General features: G+C 44.4%; 1 protein-coding gene across 2 annotated transcripts in view; it reads left to right on the top strand.

Annotated features, from left to right (window-relative positions):
• Stab2 (stabilin 2) overlaps nucleotides 1-15,774 on the top strand; it is a 128,218-nt gene that overhangs the window by 65,919 nt on the left and 46,525 nt on the right. Inside the window, exons 33-43 of one of the 2 annotated variants that reach the window (XM_048357027.1) lie at nucleotides 62-169; nucleotides 1,393-1,524; nucleotides 4,120-4,248; nucleotides 4,666-4,728; nucleotides 6,110-6,205; nucleotides 7,812-8,007; nucleotides 9,504-9,599; nucleotides 10,243-10,288; nucleotides 11,459-11,535; nucleotides 12,930-13,055; nucleotides 14,784-14,857. In XM_048357027.1, the coding sequence (XP_048212984.1) occupies nucleotides 62-169; nucleotides 1,393-1,524; nucleotides 4,120-4,248; nucleotides 4,666-4,728; nucleotides 6,110-6,205; nucleotides 7,812-8,007; nucleotides 9,504-9,599; nucleotides 10,243-10,288; nucleotides 11,459-11,535; nucleotides 12,930-13,055; nucleotides 14,784-14,857 (1,143 nt within the window). The remainder of the gene's footprint in view (nucleotides 1-61; nucleotides 170-1,392; nucleotides 1,525-4,119; nucleotides 4,249-4,665; nucleotides 4,729-6,109; nucleotides 6,206-7,811; nucleotides 8,008-9,503; nucleotides 9,600-10,242; nucleotides 10,289-11,458; nucleotides 11,536-12,929; nucleotides 13,056-14,783; nucleotides 14,858-15,774) is intronic. The other variant, XM_048357037.1, reaches the window with a different exon arrangement.

Here is a 15,774-nt window from a genome sequence, read left to right as displayed (position 1 = left end):
ACTACCTTACCCGCTGTCTGGGAAACAAGAATCCCTCACATGCCCTGTCTTCCCTTTGCAGCAATACAACCTGGCAAGTCAGATCGAGGCTGCAGATGCCTACACTGTGTTTGCTCCCCACAACAATGCCATTGAGAGTTATGTCAAGGAGAAGAAGGTCACAACTCTAGTAGGTATCAGAAACATTAGCCAGGAAAGTGACTTCCTGGAAATTCAAACACACACACTCAAGAGTTTTCATTTCATCAGTCCTGTGCATTTCACTTTCCTCAAAACCTGCTTGTCTAAGAGGGTTTTTCTTTTCTTTTTTGTCTCACTTGTTCATTTATCCATCTGGTGGGCGGGGGAGGACATACGGTGAACAAGCGCAGCAGTGTTCCTCAGTAGAAACTATGTTGAAAATGAATTAGACAATTTTTGATGCTGTTGTCTGAGAATAGAAGGTTCCTGTGGGCCCAAGACCCAAAGGTCCAGGATACTGCCAGCTACTGTCTCTGATATGGGGAAGAGAGGATAAAATGAGGTTTTTCAAGCAACAGGAAACTGTGACTAGAGTAGAGGAGGGGATTGGAGCAACCTTCGCTCCTTCCCTGAATTATACATGCATTCCTCTTCCTGTTCTCATTAAATAAAATCTTGTTTTTGCCAGATTGGGTTTCAGGAAGTGTTGTTCACTGGGAAGAGACAATAGAAGGACAGAAAGAGGATAGGAATGAGCCAAAGAATGCAGAGCCCATCTCTACCTTTGCCATGATAAAGCCTGTCTGCCTTGCCCTTCTAGGCTGCCATCTTGGATAAGACCCAAGTACTCAAAGATGCTACTCCACAACCAGACCACAAACACACTCCCATTCCCATAGTCTAGGACAGCTGTGGGAATGCAAGTCTACACTCATTAGAACAGCAACTCTCTTGCTACCACTGCTGAGTGACCAGCCCCAGACCCTGGCTTAGGAGATTCAAACCCAGCCCAATATCCACACCATCTATAGGACACCCAGGTCAAGCTCTTTGAGACATGCCCTCAAAATTCTTCTCTGGATCCCTGAGACACAGCAAATTGAGCATGGGAATTCTCTTCATAGATATTCTGCCCATAGCAATATTCGTTACAATCCATTCCCAACTTTCATACCCTCCATTTGAGGGTTTAAGTCACTTGACAAGTTCTTGACCATTCTTCTCGGAAATCCTACAAGTTCTCTAAAGCAATCTTGTTCACAAGTTAGTTACTTAATATTTTCTGTGTCCTGATGCCTTGGTCAAAACTTCTATCTACTTGGACTAGCCATTGATACTCTTTGTAACCCCTTGAGGTGCTGGCACAGTGGGGCAGCCTGTCTGTGACCAACTGGGAGAGCTAGTGACTGACTTCCCTTATGTGTGGCACAGGAAGAGGACATACTCCGGTACCACGTGGTCCTGGAGGAGAAGCTCCTAAAGAATGACATGCACAACGGCATGCATCGGGAGACCATGCTGGGCTTCTCCTACCTCCTCGGCTTCTTTCTTCATGATGACCAGGTGTGTCCTTTCACTCAAAACTCAGGAACAGGGCTGGGGATATGGCCTAGTGGCAAGAGAGCTTGCCTTGTATGCATGAGGCCCTGGGTTCAATTCCCCAGCACCACATATACAGAAAACGGCCAGAAGTGGTGCTGTGGCTCAAGGGGCAGAGTGCTAGCCTTGAGCAAAAGGAAGCCAGGGACAGTGCTCAGGCCCTGAGTTCAAGGCCCAGGACTGGCAAAAAAAAAAAAAACTCAGGAACAAGTATTCAGACCCTTGCAATCCTCTTCTCTTCCATACTGCCATGATCTCTCCAGTACTTTAGACTCCTGATCAACATGACAAGTATCTGAGTTCCACTGCTAATGGCTAAGCCACATAGTCAAGTTTCCCACGCATACGCCCTGTGGTCAGCCCTCAGGTGGCCAGTGTGGCATGTGGATTGTGGTATTTCAATGACACAAGTCATAGACACACTTCATCCCTAGTACTACACCCCCAATAGACAGTCACCAAGTAGTCTCTCTGGTGGAAGCCATCTAGGAGTTCCGCTAACTCCCAGGATGCACCATTGGCTCCAGAGTCTAGGGAGTCCAAGAGCATACATAGGACCAGCAGCCAAATGAATGGTAGTTACTAACATTGCAGTCATTGAGATTTCAAAGCACAAGGCCCTGAGTTCAAGAACCAGTACACGTACACGTACACACACACACACACACAGAGAGAGAGAGAGATAGATAGACAGACAGACAGACAGACAGACAGAGACAAAGACAGAGAATAGGGCTAAAATAAGCTTTCATAGGAAAAATTAGCAAAAACTAAATTGTTACTTGTGAGACACTGAAGACTATATCGAAATGAAACCTTAACTGCAGAACTTTTAACCAATAATGTTATTTGATTCTTTTTTAAAAGTGTAATCATGGGGCTGGGAATATGGCCTAGTGGCAAGAGTGCTTGCCTCGTGTACATGAGGCCCTGGGTTCGATTCCTCAGCACCACATATACAGAAAATGGCCAGAAGTGGTGCTGTGGCTCAAATGGCAGAGTGCTAGCCTTGAGCAAAAAAAGAAGCCAGGGACAGTGCTCAGGCCCTGAGTTCACGGCCTAGGACTGGCCAAAAAAAACAAAAAAAAAGTGTAATCATAATAAACACAATTGTTTTGGGGATACTATTCACCTTTATGTGAAATATTTTTTAATCTGGTTGAGAATAGGAACAACAACAAAAATCCACAAAAGGTCATTCCCACTCTTTATTCCATGGGGAATAATCTAACTCCAATATTTTTTCTAACTCATTTAAATACTTCTACCTATCTATTGTATCATGACTATGAAGAGGCCCTTTTAGGTACAGTTTCTTATTTTTTCAATTCAATGGCAATTCTGTCACTGATAGCTTTCACTTTTGCTTTTGTTTTTAATCTATCTTTTATTTCAGTGGATAGAGATAAATATTCCAGTGCTGTTAGTTGAGTCTGTTTTGGTGTCATTGTTTATTTTCCATTTATCCAGAAGTTCTTTGATATAGAGCAAGAATGATTCTTATAATACGAGTTTTGCTTTTATAGATAGTCATTGGCTTTCTCTCCTGACAATGAAAGTGTGAGGAAAATGATTTCAGAATGAGTCAGTGTATTTATATCAAAATTGTATAACAACCCATAATTCTCTGGATATGCCCATGATGGAAATGACTCAGACTTTTAAATGCCAAGTTAAACAATTTTATAACATCCAGCATTCTGCTCTTTGGGTATTTAAAAATAGCTCAGCATCATAGGATTCTTGAAATGTATGCTATAATAATCATTTGAGACTAAATAAGGTTTCCTGGTGGTTTTCTAAATGTATACAGACCTTCAATTGCCTTTGTGAGGTGTTTAACCATGATTTATCCAAACAGAAATCCATATGAAGCTGAGCATGGTATGCCTGTGTACCTCCTCTAATGGGGGCAGAAGTAGAAAAGATTATTGTCTGAAGCTGGTTTGGGTAAAAACATAAGACCCTATATGAAAACAACAACATCAATAGAAAAAATTAAAAAGCAAAAAAGAAAGTATTTGGTAGCACACTTTCCTAGTACAGAGAGAGAGAGAGAAAGAGGAAGAAAGAAAGAAATTTATTAGGCTGCAAATAAATCATAAGGGATGTTAGGATTCAGTCAAACTTCAAAATGTAAGCACTTAGGATTATTTTCCTATTGCAGCAGTAGGGAGTTTTCAGCAACCACCCTGCCAAGCACACTAAAATAAAATATGAGGCAGTATTTTTCAAACAAGCATAAAGCTTTTCATTTGAGAGATGAGTAGCTATCTTAAAGATTGTGTAGAACATCTTTTTCCTTCTACAAAGGAAAACTTTGGGTGCAAGTGGCCCAAGGTCACAGGACTACTTGGAGCTACATAGAGCCTTGCCAGATGCAGGGCTAAGCTTTTCACTACCCTTTCTTAGGCTAGAACTCTATCATGTGCTACCTTCTGTCAGGAGGCTCCTGGAATATCTCCTAGGCATTGTCTAAGTGATAGTTTTTATGCCCTTCCTTCCCCATCTCCCTTCTAACCACTTTCATAAAGTCACCCGCAACCCTCTTGTTTACAGCTCTATGTAAATGAGGCTCCAGTAAACTACACCAATGTAGCCACTGACAAGGGCGTGATCCATGGCTTGGGGAAAGTTCTGGAAATTCAGAAGAATAGATGTGATATTAATGACACCACTATTATACGAGTAAGTTATATTCAAAGCCAGTGAGGTAACTGATGGGCAATGGAATCTATTTCATAATTTCTTAAGCTCAAGAATATCCTATTGGGGTATCTCATTTCAGCCTAAACACTTCTCAGTGAGTATCCAATTCACTCATTCAGTAAATGGGGATTGCTGCTACAGGAGTTCAGATTTAAGTGAGTAAAGATGTCCACATCTCAAAGGGCTACATTACAAGCACAACATGAGGAAAACTAATAAGCAAATATGCAAGACCCCTAGTAAGTGTTTGGCTCAGAGAACATCAGCGAGGTTGACCAGATAGATGTTCTCCCCTGATTTTCAGTTCTGTATTCTACTTGAGGTCTAGAAAATGTAGCCTTATCTTATACTAAAATTAGTAACTTTAAAATGTCCTCTTTGCTCTATTTTACCAAGGGGAAATGTGGAGCATGTCTCAAGCAGTCGCTGACCTGCCCACTTGGCACAAAGCCACTAATAGTAAGTATTTTGTCTACTTCGGTGATACAGTCCTCAAATCAGAGCAAGTCCAAATTAGAACATGCATATGGCCAGGCCCTGGTGATTCACACCTATAATCCTGGCTACTCGGGAAGCTCAGATCTGAGGATCATGGTTCAAAGCCAGCCCAGGCAGAAAGTCTTTGAGACTCCAACTAACCACCAGAAAACCAGTGCCCAGGCCCTGAATTCAAGCCCAAGGGCTATACTGGCACACACAAACACACACACACAAAGAATGTGGAACATTCCTCATCTTCACCACCTTCATTCCTTCGGGTTTTCTTCCCATACTGTTTTGTTATATTCAGTAGTCATAAATGAATGTTCAGAAGGAACAAGGTAAAAATCAAATAGAAATGAGTTCAGTACTAGAATAGATTTGTTTCCCCTTTCTACATCTTTCATAGTTAGTTAGTTGGGAACAGCAACAAGAAACCCTATCAAAAGCATATTTCATATACAAAACTATACCCAGCCCCATGCATTCCACTCACCTGGTTTCCTGTTACAGAGGGAGTTACAACTGACTTTCTTGCGAGGCATCCATGGCTCATGCCTGTAATCCTAACTACTCAGGAGGCTGAGATCTGAGGATCACAGTTCAAAGCCAACCTGGGCAGAAAGTCTCTGAGACTTATCTCCAATTAACTATTAAAAAGCCAGAAGTAGATTTGTGGCTCAAAGTGGTAGAACACTAGCCTTGAGCACAAAAGCTTATGGAGACTGCCCAGACTCTTAGTTTAAGCCCTAGGACCAGCACCAAAAACAAAAAACAAAAATTTGAATTTCTCTTGAGTTTATCTTTGGATTCATTACCCATTTGTATTGCTTGTAGCATATTGTTTTGTAAAAGCTATTTCTGATAACAATCATTACAAATAATAAACACTTCTTCACTTCCCAAAGCATGAGGATAGTTTATGAAAATAGTGATGAATAATGATTGTCTTACATGAGTTTTCATTTAATCTTGTATATTATAATTCTTTGTGAGCAGACTTAGTCCTTTCTTGGACTGAGACAGGGTATAAATCAATAAACAAGCTGCACTCAGGCTTAAATTAATGCATGTATACGGCTAGAAGGACCTTTTTACATTTTTCATTTTATATACTTCCCAAAATGGAGTTGGAAAGATATTCTTTTTATAGAGTTCTGCTTTGTTTGGATTTTCCCCATGGCATCCTGCATTTGCATTTTCTTGTTTTAGAAACAGCACCAGAAAACTATGACCTTCACTTTCCAGAACATGCCAATCCTAGATACAGCAAGCCATCACTCACTTATACTTGCCTTTAGAAGCTGAACACCTTTTTCTTCCTAATTAAAAGCCTGAAAGAACCATTACTGTCTTCTAGGGTGATGAGACAAGGAAATGTATCTACACCATTTATTTCATGGGAAGGCGAAACGTGTTCATTGGCTGCCAGGCAAAGTGTGTGAAAACCGTCATCGTGAGTACCATGATTTAAGCATCCTTCTAACAACTTCAGCAACACTGGGTAATTCATTCACCCCCTCTCCTTCCTCATCATCTTCATCCCTATTGTCATACAAAAATAGGAGTGGTAGCAATCAAATTCACAACAGTCCATAAATCAGAAAATGGAACCCAGTACTATTGGCTCACAGCTGTCTGTAATCATAACTAGCCAGGAGACTGTAATGTGAGGATCCCAGTTTGAAGCCAGTTTGAGCAGAAAATTCTGTGAGACTCTTATCACAAATTAAGTAGCAAAAAGCTGGAAGTAGTGGCTCAAGAGCAAGAAAGCCAAACAAGTGTGTGAGGATCTGAATTCAAGCTCCGGTATTGGTACCAAAAGGAGGAGGAGGAGGAGGAGGAGGAGGAGGAGGAGGAGGAGGAGGAGGAGGAGGAGGAGGAGGAGGAGGAGGAGGAGGAGGAGGAGGAAGGGGAGGAGGAGGAGGGGAGGAGGAGGAGGAGGAGGGGAGGAGGAGGAGGAGGGAGGGGGGGAGAGGGGAGGGGAGGGGGAAGAGGAGGAAGAAGGAAGAAGGAAGGAGGAGGGAGGAGAGAGGAGGGAGAAGGAGAAGAAGGAGAAGGAGAAGAAGGAGGAGGAAGAGGAGGAGGAGGAGGAAGAAGGAGGGGGGAGAGGGGAGGGGAGGGGGAAGAGGAGGAAGAAGGAAGAAGGAAGGAGGAGGGAGGAGAGAGGAGGGAGAAGGAGAAGGAGAAGAAGGAGGAGGAGGAGGAAGAGGAGGAGGAGAAGAAGGAGAAGAGGAAGAGGGGAAGGAGGAGGAGGAGGAGGAGGAGGAGGAGGAGGAGGAGGAGGAGGAGGAGGATGACGACGACGACGAAGATGAGAATGACAGCATGGGTTAAAGATGCATTAGATTGTTTGATGAGGAAATTGAGGGTATAAAAGATCTTCCTTGTTCTCACAACACAAGTAGGTATAGAAGCAAAAATTACACAGGATGTGGCCACTAAGGAAAGACAAGGTAAACCCAGTTATTTAAAACTGGGTCCCTCTCGTTAGAAGCAAAAAACAGGGGGAAAAAATGGGCCCTCAAAATTAAGGACCTCTGGGCACCATTTTATGGAATTTGCAAGAAATTTCTTTGTAACTTCCTGCTCTGCTTCTTTCCCAGAGGTCTTGACATAACTCTGCCTGAGTTTAGCAGAGGAAGGATGGTTTGACCCCCCCCCACCCCCAGGCTGCAGAGCTTGGGACTAGAGAAGATTTGGTTTTAATGTATTAATGAACAAAGACAGGTTAAGCCCAAATGAACCTCCAAAGGGCTTCCCTGAAGTACAAGAAAAATCTCTCCTAAAAGGCCAACAGCCTTACCTGCAGAGGCCACGCTTCATGCCTAGAAGATGGAAGAGAACTTTATGTAAAGGGGGCCCATGTTTGGAGATGATGAAGGCAGGTTGGTCCTCCCAGCCTCCAGCATCTCAAGTCATGCTTTGTTCCCAGGAAATTGCCAAGTCCCCAACCCACTCCAGCCCTCTCTGGGCTCTGTGAGTCAGAGAAACAAGGGCATATGGCATCTCCCCCTGTTCCCCAAACCAGAAAGTCAAAGTGCTTTCTCCTCCTGTTTCAGACAAGAGAATGCTGTGCGGGCTTCTTTGGTCCCCAGTGTCAGGCCTGCCCTGGGAAAGGCCAGAACGTGTGTTTTGGGAATGGGATCTGTCTGGATGGAGTGAATGGGACTGGCAGGTGCGAATGTAGCCCAGGCTTCAGCGGGACGGCCTGTGAGACCTGTGCCCAGGGCAAGTATGGCATCCACTGTGACCAAGGTATGTGCCCCTCCCAAACAGTGGCAGCTACAGTGAAGAACAGAGTGCCCCCACACACACCCAGTCCCTTTCTCTGGGCAGCTGGATTAGAAGACCAGCTGTGCTGTGCCATTTGAATAGGACATTTGCAGTCACTTAATGTGGACCTACCCACCTGTTCTCAGATTGGAATGCCCACCAAAGCCTGACTCTTAAAGTCTTAAAGGCTTTATGAAAAGGTCACTCCACTGATTTCCTCTCAGCAAGCTAAAAGCTCTGCTTTTGAAAAAAAAAAAAAAAAACACCAAAAACCAGTGACCTGTAACCAGGATATGCCTGTGAGGAGTTACCAATTACATGAGTAGAAAACAAAATCATTGTTCTACTGGGTTCTAACCTCCACAAACTTAGATGTCCTTATTTTCTAAGAACTGGCCTACATCAGGCAAAATTAATATATAATCCTGTGATTTCAACTAGGCCATGTAATATATTCATATAATAAGATATTAGTATTGAAATGAACTGGGGGGGAGGGGGAGGGGGAGGGTGTTATTGAGAAGGCTTATTTCCCAGCATTTGTGCGGGAGTTCCTAGCCTAAGATCCCTAGGTGGCCCTCAGGGGGAAGGGGGGGTCTGCAAACTTCCAAAGCTGAATATTTGAGCCAGGTATTGACTAATTTCTAGACTTCTCAAAGAGCCTCATGACCCTGGTATAAAACAAAGGAGTGGGGCTGGGAACATGGCCTAGTGGCAAGAGCACTTGCCTTGTATACATGAAGCCCTGGGTTCAACTCGCCAGCACCACATATATAGAAAATGGCCAGAAGTGGTGCTGTGGCTCAAGTGGCAGAGTGCTAGCCTTGAGCAAAAAGAAGCCAGGGGCAGTGCTCAGGCCCTGAGTCCAAGGCCTAGGACTGGCCACACAAAACAAAAACCAAAGGAGTGACAATTCTATGTCATGGAAGAAGGCAGTACACACAAGGTTTCTGTAAACCTACCATTAAATTGGCTTCCATTTTAATCCACCCTTGGGGAATAAAACAATGGTCCCAGGCTGGGGATATGGCCTAGTGGCAAAAGTGCTTGCCAGAAAACGGCCAGAAGTGCCGCTGTGGCTCAAGTGGTAGAGTGCTAGCCTTGAGCAAAAAGAAGCCAGGGACAGTGCTCAGGCTCCGAGCCCAAGCCCCAGGACTGGCAAAAAAACAAAAACAAAAACACACAATGGTCCAATCCCAAGAGAGCCCTAGCTGCAGACCCTCTCCTGCTCTGTGGATCACAGCTCCACAGAGCTTGCACAGGCCCAGAACTGGGTTGTGAGCTGCTTTGTTGAAGCCTGGCCCAGCTCACCTGCATCCTCATATCCCCACCCTCGTCCTTCCCATGACTCCACGAAAGACCAGGACTCCTTCTCACCATAACAAAGATGGAGAATGGAGACCATCAAGCGCTCCCAGCAAGTGATCAATGAGATGTGAAGTACAGATCTGATCGTGTGAGGTGTTTTTCCCTCTTAGCGTGTCCTTGTGTCCACGGGAGATGCAACCAAGGGCCCTCGGGAGACGGCTCCTGCGATTGTGATGTCGGCTGGCGAGGAGTGGCGTGTGACAGAGGTAAGAGGGAGCCCTTCATATTGGTGACTGTGCTTAACTAGGCTTTGCAGAAATCGTATTTTTTTCCTAAGACAAAAATAATAGTTTTTTTTTTTCCTTTCTGGCAATGAACATAATTCCTTCCTGTAGCAAAAGATTTGTTAAAAAAAAAAATAAGGAAAAAGCACAAAGAATAAAAGTAACTCACACTCCCAAGACAGGGAAAAACTATTACTAGTAGTAATGCAAACAAAAATGACATTTTGTATTAGCTATAATTATAGATTTGCTTGTTGATAGCATTTCATAATAAAATGATGTAAAAATAGAATAACATGGGAAATACAAATAAAAGTAGAAAATGAAAACCCAGGGGAGGGCCACACTTCAACACCTGAACCATTAGAACTCAGAATCACATACGTGCAAGGGGAGAAGTCTGTATTTTACGCATCCTTACTGCCTCACACAGAGCCTGGCAATTGGGAGACACTCTCAGTGTATTTGAACTTCCTGGCAGCCAATGTAAAAAGGGATGTGTGTGGTCACACGGGTTTCTATCGCATGATGTATATACATTACTTCCAAAGACATCGCCTAGCACAGAGCACTAGGAGAAAACTCCCCAGGGCAGGCTCACTCAGCAACTGCTTCTCTTTTTCAGCAATCACAAAAGACGACTGCAATGGGACATGTCATACCAGTGCCAAGTAAGTACCTCTGGCCTCCTTTGTAGACAGTGATACGAAGGGCATTTTGTCCCCAGTTCTTTATACTCCTGACCCAGCCCGAGAGAGGTAAATTCCTGACATTACTTCTAAGGATTCAGGGTAAAGACGAAGCTGAAAATATCTCTGTGAGAGCCACAGACCTCTGGCCACTGCCTTCTCAACCAGGGGCCGATGCCTTAGCCAACACACTGGCAAGAATGCTAGTTACCTATCGCCTTGTAGCCACCAGGACTCAAGAGCCAAGAAACCCAGCGGAGCTGTTTCAGTAAACTTTTTTTTTCCTACTGGGGATGAAACCCAAGGCTTCTAGCACTCTACCACCCAGCTCCACCACCACCACCACCACCACCACCACCACCCTGGCACAATTGCAGTAAGCCTTGCTCTTGATTCATGGCCCTGCCTTGTGTGACTTCCTGCTCCAAGCTCTGCTCCGCAGTCCCTCCTAAACTCCACAGAGCTTAGTGGATTCATGAGGACCGCAGTCGCTGGAGTTAGACCCCCATCCAAAGTCAGCCTCTGTCACATTCTCAGGATCACATGACCTACAGTCCACTTTTCACTCCTTCTGAGGCTCAGCTATTCATCCGTCAATGGAACTAACGATACCAACTTCCTTCTTGATGGTTGTTATTTTTTTTTATTATCTTGAAGTAATTGTACAAAGGGGTTTCAATTCCACAAATCAGCTTATAAATACAAATCATACTTAGTCCTTGTCACCCCTCCCATCATTTTCCCCCATCTTTCCCTACTCCACTCATACGCTCAAGTTCTGTGGTTCCATTTTCACATATGTACATTGAATAGAATGACTATATCCAACCACCCTTCCTCTCTATTCAAATGAAAGACACCAGCTTTCTAGAAGCAGTAAATAGAGCCAGGCACATGGCTCAGCTGAAGCTCATGGGTCCCTCACTGGAGGCCGTAGTGGCCCTCCTCATTCCTGGGCTTTGCCCTACATGTGCGCTCCCTGGAGTTTGTGGAATGAATGGCTACAGCTTTTCTGGAGCTCCTTCCAAGTCAGAAGCAGAATTATCCAAATGTCTCGTGGAAGCTGGGGTTGAAGGGCTACAGTGAGTTTGCAGAATAGAGCATGGAGTACATTTTTTTTCGAAATCACCAACCAACCTTTCTCCCCTGCAGCTGCCTTCTCAATCTGGATGGCACAGCCTCGTGCAAATGTGCGGCAGGATTCCAGGGGAATGGGACAATCTGCACAGGCAAGCAAAAAGAAATCACTAAAGGGGCACCAAGACTTGCAAGGGTGACTCAGACATCTGTGGGTGCTGAGCCTAAAGGGTTCCCAGCCAATCAGCTGCTGCTAGCCACTAATGGGGGGCACTGGGCAGATGGTGTCTAGGGACAGGACATCCATGAACCCATCTGTGCATGAATGGGGTGTGTTGGTTTGGAATGGGCAGACAATCACACTGTGTTCTAAGCAGTGCTTTACAGCCTTGAGGGCAACTAGAACTACTGGGGCAGATTTTTTAAAATTAAGGATTTGGTACCAGTGGCTCACACCTGTAATCCAAGCTACTCAGGAAACTGAGATCTGAGGGTCAGGATTTGAAAGCAGTCCCCAGGCAGAAAAGTCTCTAAGACTTATCTCCAATTAGCCACCAAAAAGCTGGAAGTACAGCTGTGACTCAAAAGGTAGATTGAATACCAGTCTGTACAGAAAAAAACTAAAGGAGAGTGCCCAGGCCCTGAGTTCAAGCCCTAGGACTTAAGTACACTCATGCACAGGCACAAAGTAAGGATTTCATTGGTTAAGGGCACAGCTGGTTAAGGTCATCAGGACTCTAGAATGGACCAGGAAAGGGTTTAAGCTCTGAGTTTTCCTCTCCCTCATCATAAGGACTTGTGTGAGTCTTTGAACTGCTCTGGGCTCCTTCAGCTCACATGTAAACTTAGTGCTGTTGATGTAAACAGGTTCTTGTACACAACAGCAGGTATAAACTAGCCACGTCATTAGACCTCTAGACTTGGATCCAAGTTCTTATATGATCTGTGTCACCTCAGGAAAGCCATCTGTCTGCTCTTTGCAAAACTGTCATCTGTAAGTTGGGGTGACAAGAAAACTGCCCTTGTTAAGGGCAGTGCTAAGAAATGTGAGCAATTATTCTTTGTGCTGTACTGGAGCTTGAACACGGGCCTTTTTCTTTCAGTTGGCTCTTCCACTCAAAGCTGGCACTCTACCACTTGAGCCACACCTCTGCTTCCTGAATGATTATTTTTACAGTGCCTAACATACCAGTTTTTAGTGCTAGAAAATCAGAATCTCTCAGCATCATTTTTCTCCAGAGCATATGTCCTAGACTGTAGCAATCGGCTTCCAGCCCATCTTACCAGGGGGATTCACCCACGAATCTGTGGTGTCCAGATGCTCCTTGCAGCAGGAAGTGCGCAGTCCTAAAAGCCAGTGGAAATGGACAAATAACTGCAGTGTTTTTGTTGCCCTCTGCTCTTCAGAACTGACCTTTCTAGTGCCCTGCTAGAGAAGGGCTGAAGTAACTTCCATGTCTCACTTAGTGAAGTTAAAGGGTATCAACTGATTTCTGTTCACCCCTCTCCCTCCATTTCTTCTGTGATTCATCCCTTCCTTCTCTAGCAATCAACGCCTGTGAGATCAGCAATGGAGGATGTTCTGCTCAAGCTCACTGCAAAAGGACCATCCCAGGAAGCCGAGAGTGTGTGTGCAAGGCGGGCTACACAGGCGACGGCATTGTGTGCATTGGTAGGTGACCATCCATCCCAGGGAATGGTGTGAGAGTCAGAGCATGTACAGTGACTGTCGTGTACCAGTTCTTATTAAAACATGTAGCTGAGGCCAATACTGGTGCTCATACCTGTCATCCCAGCTACTCAGGAGTCTGAGATCTGAGAATCATGGTTCAAAGCCAAGGCACTGTTAACCAGAGTCAAATTCAATGGGCCCTGGCAAGGAAGCCTTCAAGATAGAAATGATAATGACTATAAGGACTTGGGGGAACAATCCAAAGGCTTAGCTCCTCTGAACAATTAAAGTACTATTTATCAAAATGAGTATCAGGAAATGGAAACATTTTGGGAATGGGGAAGGACACAGGAATGGAGGGAGGAAGGATGAACTGATGCAGTCATTGTATTCAATGCACACTGTGTAAAAAATGAACTATGCAACTTGTGGGTAAGGAAGGGAAGGGAAAATAGGAGAGAATGAAGGAAAGGGTTACATTGTCCAAAAACATTACACTCAACCTGACTTATAGAATTGTAATCCCATCTTCATCATATATATGCATACTATATATTTACAAATATACATTATATGTTATATGTATATAAAAAATGAATGACTATACAGGTATGAAAGTGTATAATGTCCAAATACCATTTTGGGAAAAGATTTTGGTTTAAAAATTATAGAGAAGGCAGGTACTGGTGGCTTACTCCTGTAATCCTAGCTACTCAGGAGGCTGAGATCTGAGGATCACGGTTCAAAGCCAGCCTGGGCAAGAAAAGTATGTGAGACTCATCTCCAAGTAACCACCAGAAAACTGGCAGTGGCTCAAGTGGTAGAGTGCTAGCCTTAAACTGAAGAGCTCAGGGATGGTGCCCAGGCCCAGAGTTCAAGCCCACAACTGACAAATTTTATATATAGAGAGAGAAGGCAGGTGCTGGTGGCTCACACCTGTAATTCCAGCTATTCAGGATGCTGAACTCAACTATATGTATTTTCTCTTGTCTATGAGAGTAATATGTATCATATTCAATTTATTCCTAAAAAATCAAGCATGCATTTCCCATGAATAGGGAAGCTTCTCACATAGCCACAGCACATTTATCAACTTTAGCAAATTTATTATTGACATAATATTTTTCTCATTACCGTTCATATTCTGATTTTGTCAGTTGTCTAATACTGACTTTTTTTTTTTTTGAGTTCTTTCTCTCTAGTTCAGGGCCCAGCCTAGGACTGAGGATGGCATTTAGAGTCATCAGTGGCCAGAGAGGCCTTACAACCAAGGGAACATCTTGGTTCTCATCAAAATATACTAGGCATGCACACATACACACACACACACACACATGCACACACACACACACACACACACACCATCACCATCACCATCACCATCACCACCACAGACAGACAGATAGATCAGTATACACATCATTTTAATTACTGTCTGGATTGCCAACATTCCATTACTCCAAGTTCTGTCTGCAAGCACCCATGTCCATTCTCCAGAGGGACAGACTTGAACCTGCAGACGGACTATGTCGGCTGGGATATTTTTGTGACACCACCCCCATTGAGTTAGTTCTGCCCCTGAAGTGTTAGAAAGCAGAATTGTGCTGTGATACATACTGCTGCTGGCCAGCTAACCAAGCAACCTCAGGTCCCTAGTGAGTCCCCCCGATGCCTTTGGTTGGAAGCAAGGTTCCATGCTTGTGACATCTGCTGGCTTTTGTTTCAAAGAAATCAACCCATGCTTAGAGAACCATGGTGGCTGTGACAAGAACGCTGAGTGCACGCAGACAGGACCCAACCAGGTGAGCTCCCCTCCCTGAGTTTCCTGGTCGGGAACTCCTAGGTCTTAAAACCCAGGCCTGAGACAAAGAGGTGAAGAAAACAGACCTCTGTCCAGCTGTGGTCACACATACTTTAGGGCAAATGATGAAAGCCTAAGAGCCAGTCTTTAAGAATGAAGGGAAATGAGGGGACCCTCCAAGAAGGCCCCTTCCTGCAGTGGAGAGAGGCAGGCATCTGCAAACACCAAATGAGCACTAGAAGCTTCCTTGAAATTACCTCTTTTCTTCCAGTTCTCTGATGCCTAGAATCCCACCCATTTTTCCTTGGCTCAGTGCTCTGACTTGTGCAAATCACATCAGAAGCTCCTATTTGGGTCCTCTGCCAATCATACGGTCCCAAAGAGTCATGCAGTGCCCCCTCAGGACAGCTGGTTTGGAGAGATGGCACAAATATGAGGACCCCAGCATCAGAGGTTGAGGGGATGGGGCAAAAAGACAAAGAAGTCCCAGAAACCTATGCTCTCCCTCCCGTGGGCTCCATCACATGGAGAACACACAAAATAGCCAGGCAAGAAAGCCCATGCATCTGAAATTGGGTGGCGAGGGCATTTTCTGGGAAGATCAAGCAAGTGCTCATAATACCCAAAAATAAGGTGAAAAAAATACTTGTCTTAGAGAACTGTGTGTCTGTGCCCATGTGGGTAAAGGGAAAATCACACACACAGATAGATGATAGATGATAGTTGGATAGATGATAGTTAGACAGACAGACAGACAGACAGATAGATAGACAGATAGACAGATAGATGGATGATAAATAAAGAGAGACACGGGGGTGGGGGGAGTTCTAAAGAGTTATTTCAAACTGTATCCCCTGGAATGGGGAAAATCTATAATAGCTGGTACTTGGGCTCATGATGAAATAACAAAGGAGGATC

The sequence above is a fragment of the Perognathus longimembris genome, chromosome 1 (assembly GCF_023159225.1).
Source record: "Perognathus longimembris pacificus isolate PPM17 chromosome 1, ASM2315922v1, whole genome shotgun sequence".
NCBI lineage: Eukaryota > Metazoa > Chordata > Mammalia > Rodentia > Heteromyidae > Perognathus > Perognathus longimembris.
Note: the sequence above shows the minus strand (reverse complement) of the source record. Positions and strands in the feature narration are given on the sequence as shown.